This window comes from Falco rusticolus, chromosome 1, assembly GCF_015220075.1.
Source record: "Falco rusticolus isolate bFalRus1 chromosome 1, bFalRus1.pri, whole genome shotgun sequence".
Classification (NCBI taxonomy): Eukaryota; Metazoa; Chordata; class Aves; order Falconiformes; family Falconidae; genus Falco; species Falco rusticolus.
The window spans coordinates 30,566,559-30,580,081 of record NC_051187.1 but is presented as its reverse complement, the minus strand read 5'-3'; the positions used below and the strand labels follow the sequence as shown (position 1 = coordinate 30,580,081).

The window sequence follows — 13,523 nt, the reverse complement described above, 5'->3', positions numbered from 1 at the left end:
GCCTCTTGGGGTTTTTTTGCAGATGCTGCTGAAGTCGGCTGGGGTAGGAAGTACCTGCTAATTCTTCCTATCTGCCACATGCTCTGTGGCCACCATAAAAACACCATCATGTTTGGGCCCCGGGCTGACTGCTTAGCAGGGTGACCACAGGTGTGAGCTGCCTCGGAGGGGCTGCCTGCACTTTTAAACTTGTTTTGTGTCATGAGCATGGCCTGCACTGCAGAGAGGTGTGTTATGCACCTGCAAACCCTGCATCGAGTGTAACAGCTACAGTTCCAGCAGCATGCATGCTCCAGGCTGTTTGCAGCAAGCCGCAGGTCCCTGCTCTGCAGACTGATGGCACAGTCTTGTTTACTGACAGCCAAAGCAGCTCTTAATCACCGAGTGGCCTAGTCATAGAGCAGGAAATACAGCAGAGCCATTTTATCACGCGTGTGACATTTTCAAGCCTTCTCCACGCTATGAGGTAACTTGAAAATAAATGTGTGTGCTTATGTTTCTCAGCAAGGGAGGATGGACGGTAAGAGGTGTCTGTCTCTTCAGTCATCTGCAAGCGCAGATGATTTATTTTCCAGGTACAGCTACCTCTTGTCAGTTGTGTAAGATCTGCAGCGTTCACCCTGTGTGTGTCCCTTTTTTTTTTTTTTTTTTTTTTTTTTTTTTTGTAATTTTCTCTGTTCCCTCTCCTGCTTTGACTTTCTCACCTCTGCTCCTCCCAAACCACTGGGAATACTCAGCAGCCAGTGTTTCCACAGAGTGAGCCTTCCAGCCCCTGCTTAGCCAAAGTTCTGACTGATCTCTGGGAGGTTTTCTCTTCCCAAAGCTCTGCGAGGTTGGATGCTGAACCCCTCTGGTGAGGGTGTAAAGGAACACACGTGCAAAGCGTGATGTTGGAAGGCGCTGGCAGCAGCTGGCTCTCAGGATGGCTGTCTACAGTAGCACTAGGGACCTTGGGCCATGCTTTAAGACAAATTTGTTTGCCCCTCCTGTGTGTGGAAATAAAAGTAAATACCATCAGTGTCTGCAGACCTAGGCTGTAACGCTCTCAGAAACTGCAAACAGAGAGCGTAAACTGGGCTTGTTTTCTTATCATCCTGGATTAAATCAACATGGACAAGAATTAAAGATGGCACAGCCAGACCCTGGTTTCTCCTGTCATGTCTTTGGCATGTGTAAAACATTACATTTGTGCATTAATTTCAATGTAATTAATTGTTCTCAGGCTTAATGGGTTGAGTGACTTGGGGTTGTTCTAACTGTCCTTTACCCACCACGGAGACCCGTGTAGCAGCAAGGAGAAAGAGATGGGAAGTCTGTTCCTTTTTCTGGAGGGAGTTTATATTCAAATACTTCTCCCTACATTTCTGGGAATCCAGCATCGTACATAAAATAATCATAAATGCAGCTACAAGTTTCTGAGCACTAATTTAATCTGCAAGTCTCCAAACAAAGACTATCATCCAAAACAAAGTGAAAAGTCTCTGATGGGCCTAGGCTGAAAATTAAGCTTTTTAAGTCGTGAGTGGAGGCAGGCTTAACCTCCTTGAAGAGCACAAGTGGTAAAAGCGAGTGTCAGCTCTAACAAGTAGCATTTTAAAAGACACTTTACAGAGCTGAGTACCTTTCTCACTGTAATCATAAGGAGCCAGCAACTCCTGGTGCAGAATGCCTCCTTCCCCAGGCTCTGCTCCAGGGCCACCTCGCATGCTCCTGGGGCTGTCTGGGACACTGGCATGAAGGGAAGATGGTGCACTTTATCCTTTTTGGCACCATTGTTGCTGCTGTCTTAACACATTGCTACAACTCCTGACATTCCCGTCTCTGTTCCCTCGCTCGGTGCGGATTGTACGAGGTTTCCCTCCTGCTCTTTCTGTTCCTGAAGGAAAGCTGACAGCCCTTGGTGTCCCTCCACGGCGACCTGCTTTTTGGCTGCCGTTTGCCGCTTTCTGCCCCATCCTCACCCAAATGCACAAGATCCTGAACAGAAATGCAGATTCCCTGGCTCTATCCTCTTTCCCCCGCAGGAAACAGCCCTCTGAGCCCCTCTGCGAGGGGGGCTGTGGTGCAGCCAAGGCCAGGAGCTGCTGTGAGCCAGACCCCAGGACATCCTTGCCCAGCGCTGGCCCACGTCAGCGGGCAGCCTCGCAGCAACTCGGCATCAGAGGCGGGATGCCTATTCCGGTCAGCCTCTCTCCCCTGAAATTCTCCCAGACAAACTTTTTCCCAGCCTAGCCCTTCTCCCCACTTTCATATGGTTCCTCCCAGGCCAGATGCCGTATTATCTGGAGCGACTTTCCCTCCCAGCCTTGTTTTCCTCCTACTCCTGAGTCCTTTGTCTGGCTGCCAAGTGGAGCAGCCCTGCCAGGCAGACAGCTGCTCAGCATCGCCGCGCGGGTGCTGCCCTGTGGGCTGAGGAGCCGGTTCCAGGCCCGTTCCATCTTTGAGGGGGATGTTCTGCCTTCAAGGTGGCACATACCAGAAGGAGAAAAAGCAAACAGCACCTGTAAAGCTCTCAGAAGAGCTTGGACATGCTTAAGATAAAGAGGCCTTAATGCTGCTCTGGGTTTACCTTGGAGATAGTGGGAGTAGCAAGCCTGCTCTCTCCTGCTCCAGCTGGAGGTCTCCCTGGAGGACCACAGCGCGGGAATGAGAAGTTTCCAAGCCCTCAGCCACAAAAGCACAGGCCTGGAATCTCTCTAATGAGAGTTTTCCTATTTGCAGTTTGCCAGGCAAACAAGCACCAGGCACCAATATCAAAACCAGCCCAGATTCCGATGAAAACCAGCAAAAGAAAATAAGAGCAGAAAGGAAACAGCTTCGTTTTGCTTGTGAAGAACAGGCAAGTAAAGCTCCTGAGCCCCCTCAGCTCTTCCCTGCCCTGCCGAGGATGGGGGGAAGCCAGGCGGGCTGCCCAGCTGGGGGCTTGGGCTGGGGGGTTCCTCCTTCCTTGCTGTAGTTTGCAGGGATGAATTATCGCGTTATCCCCACTTTACAGGGCTTCCCCCCATCGTCTTTCCAGACCAACGAGCGCTCCACCCTGCCCCATCCCTTCGGTTTGCCTGGAAGGACGCTCCCATCTTGCCCCGCAGGCTGGACTCCCACTTCCCTCCCACTCCGCCGCCCTTGAAGGCTGTGCCAAGGCAGGCAGCCAGGCCGGCCCGGGGCAGGGAGCACCCCACCCTTTGGCTGGTGTGCAGGATCCTAGGAGACCTGCTTTCCTCCCAGCCCTGTCTGGGAAAGCTCCTGAACCTGCTCTGCGTCCAGGAGCCGGGGAACCCACAGCATTGCTGCATGCTGGCTCGCCCCAAGCGCTTCCCTGGTGCCAAACACCCAAATGCCCTGAGCAAGTCGTGCCGGTGTGTGACACCCGTGATGGCTGTAGAATCGCATCATGTTTTGGAGGAACGCAGAAAGCCTTCCAAGGGCAAACCAAGTGCCACCAGGCCAGTGACACATTCCTGAAACAAAGAATGGAGGCACAGACAGCTCCGTGCCTCATTGCAACACCAGCTGTAAAGCCAGACTATTAGGAGCATCCCTAATAGTTTTGTTACTGGTCATTTGAGCAAAGGAAGTGGAGGAGAGAGTGTAAGCAAAGCCCAGGGCTGGAAAATGGAAATGACTGCGAGGAAAGGAATGTGGAGCTTCACAACAACTGGGTAGCGGGGTGGGGGGTGGGGGTGTGGAAGAGCACAGAGCAGGGGGAAGAAAACCGGGGGGTAAATTACAGCCATGCAGCAGCAGGATCCCGCAGAGCACGGTGCCTGGCACGGGCAGCTCCTCAGGGGTCTGCGGCTGATGCTGCCAGGCACGGCGCCTCCTTCCCTCGCCCGGGCCAGGGCCTCAGACACGGTGTTTGCCAGGATGGGTCTAACACATCTGCTGAGCTCCTGCCCCAGGATGCCACTTGACGCAGAGGTGAGAGCACTGGAGATGCCTCTCCTAAGACGTGTCTGCCCATGAGGATCACTGCCCTAAGAGCCTCCGTGCCCAGCTCAGGGCATGCGTGGCTGCGGGTCCGGCAGTGCCGATGCCTGGATTGCACTCTCCCAGCAGAGGCAGTGGGACAGGATGATGCCCACAGCATTAGGGCTTGGAAATATGAAGTATCTTTAGGCAGCCAAATATTCAAACTCCGCTTAAACATCTACCTGAAGGGTGACAGCAGCCGCCTGCTGCCCTCCTGACCGTGAACCCCTTCTTCACTCCCTACAAAAGCAAAGAGGGGAGGTCGTGGTTCCCCCCGAGTGTCTGTGGAGCAGACACACTGTGGGTCTTCCCCATGGAGCTGCCGGCCGGCCCGGCAGCCATTGCAGCCTGGCAGCCACTGCGCCGGCCGCGGCAGGGGCTCGGTGTGCACGCACGGAGAGGGAGGGACAGGCCCGGATGTGAAGGATTTACAGCCCTGGCAGCCTCATCGCGGCACAGAGTTGGCTGTAATGTAAATAGTGTAGTCTGGGGCTGAGACTCGCCAGCGACCGAGCATGGCACAGCCACGGTGTGAGCCAAAGACCGAGCACGACGCAGCCACAGCGTGAGCCAAAGATCAAGCCCCCCAGCGTGATCCACTGGCCCAAAATGGCTTTCCAAGAGGGCAGGCCAGGCCATGGCAGCCTTCCCTCCCCAGGAGCGCGCGGGCCTGGCACAGGCTTTTCTCTTGCTGGGAAAGGGAGGGAATGGTGGTTTGCTTGAGTCCGCGCTGGGAAGCAGCAAAGGGCCAGCGGGGCGCATGTGGCTCAGCTGCCAGCCGGCAGCTCTGAGGCCTGAGCCGGGGATGGGAGAATTCCCGCACAAAAGCAGGCGGGAGCTGTGGCCAGGGAAGTCCCGGTCCCAAGCACCCACTCCTGAAGCCCCATTCTGCACAGAGAGGGCAACGCCAGGGATGGTTTGTGGAGACCAGCTGCGGGCTCAGGTCTTTGCTGCTTCATTGCTCACATCCACAGTTTTGTTCACTCCAAGTGACTTCAGGGGAGATCTTACCCAGGAGTAATTAAATCGCTTGCACCTTCGTTTATGATTTAACTTAGTCACTCTGGCGAAGCTGATACAGATCTCTGTTTCATTACCAGCAATTCATTGTGTATTTAACAGGCACAGTCAATTCTTCCACCTTATAAAGGTGGAAGGAAGGAACATATAAACCTGACTTGGAGTTCCAGAGGCAGAAGCCGTCAGCTCACAAGCTGCCTCTCTGGCATTTTTAAGGTGTACTATTTACACACTGGAAAAAAGCCAACCAAAACCACTCTTAAGACGTTTCTCCCTTACTTACAGAACAAAGGCTACTGCTTTATGAAAATGAATAATTAAAGTCTGAGGTTTGGGCATCTTCATTTATTGCTGAGAACTTGGCCTCATCACTTTTCCAGATTCGGGGAAAATGAGAATAAAAGTCAACACAAAATGATTTACAAAAATAAGATCAGCCTGTTTATCCCAAAAGAACTCTTTGGATAAAGGAAAGGTATTTGCATGGCATGAATAAAATATGAAGAAGTTGATACTTTCCAACCTTGATAAGAGTTTTTAAAAACTCTTCTTTTATAAGATCGCTACAATTAGCATTAAGAGAATGTCCTGAATTTGCTCTTCACAACCAATAAAGCCAGTTTAATTAACCAGTGAAATTAACCAGGTGAGATGCCAGGTTTTTAAGTGGATTGAAAGCAAAGATGTTCGGATTATTAAAACAGGACTTCCACCAGTCTGAAGGATCCTAAAACAGAGCCACGGGTACGTTCAGTGTATGCAGCAGTACCGCTGAAAGGCGTTCCAGTACAAACAACCTACGTGGCTAAGTTCCACAACAGAAAATTAAAAGGGGGGGGGGAGGGGGGAACCCCAAAGTAGTCATTGGTTTAATTTATTTAACATTTTTTTTCAATTAAAAAAAAAAAAGAACTCAATAGAGAATTGACAGTTCATCATATTCCAGTTTGTCGGTTTGGGGAGTATAAATCTTTCTAACCATTGCTGTAGTATTTCATTGTGGGGTGCTCCAAGCTCTGCCACTCTGGCCCCTCGTGTGGCGAAGGCAGGGACACACGGCGCAGCGAGGTCTCAAAGCTTGGCAAAGGTTTCCAGTTAGGGCAGGCAATAAAAAGACCACCTAGAATTCATCTTCAACATTAGATGGCTTTAGAATTCTGTCATGTTGGACTATTAAAGGCGTAGACTGAAGAAGTACTAATAGCAAAGTCCTGCTTAAAAAAAAATCAGCGTGTCCTTCGTGCTGAGGTAGCCTCCTAGAGTAAGGTATCGCAGGGGCGCGGTACAGCCCCTCCGCGGGCTCCCTGGAAGATGCCGAGGCAGTGAACACCCACCTCACATAAAACGCAGCAGGGCATGGGACTTGATGTCAAGGACTGAGAAATAAATCAAATCTTGGCAAGTAAAAACGCCATTATGCACCGGCAATGAAACTGGCATTGGTTATCCTCCTCAGATCAGTGAGTGGATACATCAATATGTATGTCATCAGAAACTGCAGCAGAAATATCTCTTTATCCTTCCCGGCGCAAATAAGGAATAGGAAAACTGCTCTTCTGCAGGCGACCCGTCTCATTGCAGTCATGCCCACAGCACGAGGAGGTTCAGAAGCATCGACCAGGCTTAGTTCTTGCAGAATCCAATACGCCTTGATGCAGGTATGGAAGCGCTGCAGGACTTCCATAAACAAAAGGCATCACTTAAAGCCGAATGGATTCCTGGATTGGTTTGGCTGCCTGCTTAAATGCTCCAGCTCCGTTATTTCAGCCTGTGCCCTCTGCCCAGACACCTTTCTTCTGGGAAGAAACGCCAGCATCCTTCGCACGCACGGCATGCAGCTCGATAAACCCCGCGGTATCGGCTCACAGCGCAGCAGGCAAGAAATTCCCTACACGAGTTTGGAACCTGCCTGGTTCCTATTCTTGAATCTTACTATTGCCTCCCATTTCCTTTGCTCAGAAGTTATTTTGGAGCAACTAAGAAAAAGCAAAGTACATCAAATGAATTAAGCTCTTGCTTGTTTTTTTTACTTATCGCTCCCTTCAGCCCAAGCTTTGAGAGGCAATCTGCTCTCCGCTGTGGTAATTGTGACTGAGAAACACCGGTATTTCCAGTCTTTCCTTCCCTCCACGTTTTTCTCCTTAAAAAGAGAGTCATTGCTTTTCAAACTCCAAATACAACCACAGCAGCAAACCAGGCCAACGCTGCTCCCGGCTGAAGCGTCAGCCCTCGAGGTTTCCCATGCCCCACTTGGCCCTTGGGCAGGTTTGCGGCTGCGTTAATTAATTCTGCCAACTCCGTCAGCCTTCACCATGGGAGCCTGTGCCACAGCACCACACACCACAGCTGCCAGTACATGGCAAACTGCCGCTGTTATTTCTCCACATTTGTTGTTAAAGCTCGGATCGACCACAGAAACTACCAGAAGCGTTGCTGTTCGCAGCTGGACACTCAGTGCTGTGACTGTCCAGTCAACGGGCTTTGCAAACCGTGAATTCAGGGAATGACTGTACGGACATGGTCCTTCCAAAAAAGGGCAGACAAAACCTGGGTGACAGCTGGTGGAAGCTTAAGTGCTAAATAAGAGACAGACAATTCAAGGGATTTCTCATTAATCCCTAACTTTGATATAAATATGTGTATTTTTATCTGGCAATTAAAAATATGCACCATTTTTTCCAACGGTAAGAAAGTCCCATTACCTCCATGTTGAACATTTAGACATTATATGAAAGTCAAACTTTCCCAGGAAATACAGATGTATCTTTCCTCCTCTCTTTTAAGTGCTTTTAAGACAGTTGACATTTAAGATGACTGTAGTAACACATGTCTATATGTTAGGGCAGTGGGCAGGTCTCATGTTGCTGATGCACTGGATCCTAGAACTCTGTATTGTAGGAGCTCACGGAATGGACAACAGGAGACACTGGTACATGGAAGAACACTGAGATGTATCTAGGGTTACAGCTCACCACCTGAAACGCGCTGAAAAGACTAAAGAAAACAAACGATGTGAAAATTCAAATATTTGTTTCTGATACAGGCACTAGGAAGTGCATAGTACCAGCCACCGAAAGACACTGGGAACCCAATTCTCTCAAGAAAATGCATTATACACTAAAAATACAGAATAAAACCACATAGCATCAAAAGGATCATGGCAGACAGACAATTGATAGCTTTGAAAAAAAATGATGACAACACATAACGTCTACAATGTATGCACGCATCCCTTGGAAGTTTTATATATGCTATATATATTTCAAAGTACACACAAACTGCCGGTTTGGCAGGTTGAGAAAATAGGAATACATCTTGGGAAGGTCATGAAGAAAAAAAAAAACCCACAAAGGAAAACAAAGAGTTATTTACATTCAATAATTCAGTAGCTTTAACATCTCTATATACATACATACTCTTTCTATATATGTACAGAACACGATGGGATCTGAGTGAAGCTTATTCCAAACATGAAAGAAAAATACAAAAAACCCTTGATAATTCACTTGACAAATGTTTACAGGTTGCAGAGCTTTCTTCATTTACAAAGAAAATACTACACACTGACTAGACAACTAGTATCTGTAAGGACTTGGTTCCCCACAGGAGGGGCATTCCCAATGGACCATCCAGTGATCGGGGAAAAAAACTGAAAACTTGCTGTACAGAGGGAGCTTTTAGTGGGTTATAATTGCATTTACTGCATCAGACGTATCTTAAGTACGAAACTAGTTAATGAGTCAAAATTTAATTGCTGTCAAGGGACAGTTTAAAAAAAACCCCAAACTTTATACATTCAGTTCCCAAGTCAACTTAAATATGTATCTTCCCCTCCTACAGCATGCTTCCAAAACTCAGGCAATACAGAAATTACTGCCATTTTACAGGTAGCTTTGCCTGTTAGCAGACATCTACCCTTCATATAGTTTACATCCATTTCAGATGGCAGTTTGTACGAAGCAGGTCAATGCCCCACAAGCAGGAAAAACACAGAGACCGCTCCTGCAGAGCCAGGTAATTTACACCATGCCCATCGCTCTCTCCTTTTTCCTTCCTGAGGATGTTTGTCTTAGGGGCAGCGCTGCAAGAGGACACTGTATGGCTGCTCCTTATCCCATCCCCTGTGCTATTTATCCGCCTTTCCTTCCCCAAGCTTTATCAGCAGCTCATGCAAGGAACAAACTACTACCCAAAAACCACACCCCAACCGCCAAGCAGGAATTTTCAAAACAGAAATTGTTTCTGTAGCTGGAAGGCTTATTTTTTTTTGATGTTAAACCTTTAAGGTGTTATAACACTGCAGAGCTGTGGATGCAGATGTGTTATTAACTGAATGACAAAGCCAAGGCATCGATGGTGGCAGGTAGCAGAGAGCAGGCAAAGGACAGCAAGGAGGGAAACTGATTTCTGGAACGGGAACAGTTCTTACGGATCTTTTTGAGTACCATCAGGTTTCTTCCCTTCAGGGGACAAAAGTCCATGGGAAATTTAAGAGGGTGTGAGCTCCCCAAAATAGCAGTTTGGTTACCAATACAGCAAATACCCAATTCAGGATTTGCTCACCCCAACCACCAAAATTCACACAACAGGCTGAGAAGCGCACTTAGGAACTTAAGCGTGTTATTTAAATAATGAATTGTTTAAAAAAAAAAAAGTATTACTACTTGTGAACTTACCACTTCCAGAACCATCTTACTGAGGATTAGTATCTAAAATATTGTTACCATCTCAGATGGTAGAAGTTTCTACACCAAACAGTAAGAATTAAAACAAAAAGGCAGCAAAGTCCACACACTGCTTGCTGGCACTAGTTGTTTGGTTCACTACCTGCTGCAGTAGTATGTCAACATGCCTCTCAATCCCATTACTTTTCCCGGAATGGATGCCAAATACATCCAATGGTGGGTACAAAACACATGAACATCCTCCCCCACACCCTGCCTGTGGTCTACAGCTTTCCCAAGCCCCTACAGGTGCGCCAAGCACTCAGGCCAGCCTCCCCTGACTGCCAGCAGGTTACAAAGCTCTGCAACACCTACCACCTGCATCACAAGCGCTTTGCAGAGACGTAGCGGGTGCCATGGTGGTAGAGCGTGTGCTGGTTTAGCCTAGATCCGTGTTTCCAGTTAGTCACAAGCACGTGCAGGGGACGCGTCCCCTCGCCCCGGCCAGACAGGGAGCAGAGGGAAGCAGGTGCTGTTACCGCCCGCAGGTGCCTGCGCAGGCAGTGTTAAGGGCACCTCAAGCAAAGTAATTCCCATAAAGAAACTCCCTTCAGCCTGAAGCTGTGGACCTTCTGGCCCCGTTACTTCTGGAAACGCTCTTTACAACACTTCGGTCTGGTTACAGAAGTGCCCTACGCTACATGGATTGCTGCTCTGCCAGGTGACCCTTACAGGTTTACACAGTTTACTTCTTGCCTCATTAATGAGTTCAACTGAGATTATTTGGGCTGCAAGACAGAAGCCTGGTTAAAGCAGACTGGAACATGCCAAGTCCTGTCAAATTCCAATTGTATAGACTTGTTAGTGGTTTTTTTTTTAAATATGGTGATTGCCTAAACAAGACTCCACTTCTTGTTAGTACAATAACTTTTATTTGACATCTACAAGATCATGATCTTGTAGGTTTTTTGGACAGGTTTATACAATCTCAATTTTTCAATAGTGCAACCTGTGCAAGCAAGAAATGACAAACATTGTCCTTCACTTTCTTATAAACATCTACTATTATAGGCAAAACAAAACTTACCCATATTATAGATAAGTGACTATTCACATTTGTACATTACAATTTCTTTTAAACAGCTCCAGATAAACTCTACAATGTCTTACAACATATTAAACAGTATTCAAGTTACTGGGTAACAGAAACAGCACATACAGTGGAACCCTCAAGTGTTTCCCATTCTCTAATTTACAGCTCAAGTAAGGTTTCATCTTACAAGTGACAAATTAAATTACGTTAATGAAGTAAAAAATATAAGATTGTATGCGAGATGGAAGTGAATTTGCACTTAAGTTTCCATAACCACCTCGGATTAAGGAAATGCTTCAATTTAAGGAAAATAGGCATCCAGCCATCTTTGCAGTACACATTAGGAATACCATTAATACATTAAAAATGAACTAATTTTAATTTAAGATGTTTATCACAAAAAGAACATGTTGTAGACTCAAATATATAACCCCCAGGAGAGAACCAGAAAAAATGCAACACCTGGGTATAAACACTATAAAAATGCAATAACCAATGCTGTACAACTAAGATTGTGTTTCTCTCTGAATTCCTGTCTGGTGTGTTTATCCTGTCCATGCCCGTTTCCAAAGACATGCACTGTCAAACAGAAACTGGGAAGGAACCTGAATGCATGATGTGCAACCTCTAGGTTTCATGCTTTTATAAACTCATAAATCGAAGAGAAAAACCCAATATATATTTTCTATATATATACTCAATACATGCATTCAAGGATATCTCCCACAGCAATGGCATTGATGCACTGCGTTAAACCCTGAGCACTGTATGACAAGATAAAAATAAAGCCTGCTTGGGGATTTTCAAGCATTTTCAAACAAATTGTGGTTTGTAGCTTAAAAGGCCAAAAGTAAAAGCAAACAGGAAGCACTACAGAGAGCATAAGGAAAGACAGATGCACCACCATAAACAACTGCTGGCTTTCAGTTCTACCAACCTTTTTAAGATCTCTTTATTCCCAAAGGATTTGAGAGCACACAACTGAACTGAAAAAGTTATATTTCTTTGGAATCTGTCCCTGATTTTTATGCAAGTGATATGCTTTTACAGCCTTTTTCCTCAAACACCAAAGTCAACACCTGTAGTTTGTCCTCTTATGCATTGTTGAAATTGGTGATGCTTTGCGGGTGATGCTGCTGCCATATCTGCTGCTGCTGTACTGCAAGCTGTTGAGACTGGTCTGACGTCGACAGGAGGTTTACAAGGGGCGACACACAATTTGCAGGAATGATCAAACCTGAAAACAGCAACAGATCAATTGTCTCATAAGTGCGCAGGCAATGGGTTCATTAACACCTCAGGCTGACGATACCACCATTTAATTTATGCAGCAGTCAACGGTGACCGTTTCCAACATCAAGTCTAGTCAAGTGCAGCTACAAGTTCTGCTGCTCAGTAAGAGCTTTATCTTCAGAAGTCACTAGATCCTGCAGGTCATGAAGCAGTAGAAAGAAGTTGCCATTCTGCCCCAAAACCAAATTTTATGCCTACATTACCTGCTGCCACCTAAATCTAGAAGTCAGCTATTCTTGCTTTTCTAGCCTCACAGAAGATGCACCACCATGAAAAGTTTAAATGTGAAAACCCTGGTTTCAACATCTTAGAAAACTATAGTAGAGTAGGAGCTGCTACGGTACCACTCATCTACAGGATGTCCACATTTAAAAAACAGATGTGGATTTCAGTCTCTGAGGTACCTGCTGCCAGGGATTCACCAAGAGGTTGTGTGGCACAAAATGACATGACCACCTTGAAGTCATTCTAAACTATTGATTACATGTGACTTTCAGTAGCTCAAAACCCATGAAAGGAACCATTTCAAGGGCTTACTATTCTTTGCCAGAAGTGGGGAAAAAAAAGGAGAGCCCTTATGGTTTCAAAAGGTAGCTTGGCTGGAACAGGCCAAATAAGACATTTTTCTTACTAGCAAACCAAAAGAACTGGTAGAGTCAGTGTTCCAAAGCCCGTCTTCCTCCTTTACCCTGGCTAAACCTGGTGTCTGTACTACAGATACAGATTTTCAACAGTTTTACGGCTGACCCTCCCAAACATACACACTGACGAGACTTTTCTCTTGCAAGCATCTTTTTATAAAGCCTCCTATGTGACTCTTAACACAGAGCGACTCTTAAGTTACAACTACCTTCTACTCCAAGATGGAAACAAAGGAGCAGACAAGGCACTTACCTACGATCCTCTGCCCATCTTCTGTTCTTAGACGAACTATTTGCATTTTCACATTTGTACCACTCACAGAGGCTAGAACGCCTTCTACTTTTGTCCAGACGCTCAATACTGAACCACACAAGACGTAGTAAGTTCGACAGCGGAGTCCCACTTCACAAACTAACCCCAAGCCTGCCTTCTTACAATTGCCTCTCCTAGAGTAGAGAGGAAAAAAAAAAAAAAAAAGAGCTTTTCAAAGAGTTCTGCAAACACAAACTACCCAATTCAATTTGAAATGAGATGTGAAGTTATTTCACATGTACCCAGAGCTGAGCAAGGGCTGTGAGTACACAGTAAGAGAAGGATACTTTATCTACAGCATGCCACTAGTGGTAAAGCTTGGAGAAGCACTGGCCTATTTAAGACTCATCTTCAAACTGTACAGAGCTTTAAGTCAAAGATACTGCTCATTTAGATCGCCTGAAGTGGATGATGTTACATGACACTGGTGTCTGCTCATTGTATTTCAGAAGCTCCAATATTAATCTGAAACTTCTACCAGTTATGCTGTTCCTCAGCAGTTAAGACATCAGCTGCTGAGCTCAGACACA

The 13,523-nt window shown here is 46.6% G+C and overlaps 1 protein-coding gene across 2 annotated transcripts in view; it reads right to left on the bottom strand.

The window, feature by feature from the left end:
• Nucleotides 1-8,201: 8,201 nt before the first annotated feature.
• SBNO1 (strawberry notch homolog 1) overlaps nt 8,202-13,523 on the bottom strand; it is a 35,339-nt gene continuing 30,017 nt past the window's right edge. Inside the window, exons 31-32 of one of the 2 annotated variants that reach the window (XM_037375363.1) lie at nt 12,934-13,127; nt 8,202-11,983 (exon numbers count right to left, since the gene is read on the bottom strand). In XM_037375363.1, the coding sequence (XP_037231260.1) occupies nt 11,841-11,983; nt 12,934-13,127 (337 nt within the window). In that variant the 3' untranslated portion in view covers nt 8,202-11,840. The remainder of the gene's footprint in view (nt 11,984-12,933; nt 13,128-13,523) is intronic. The other variant, XM_037375364.1, reaches the window with a different exon arrangement.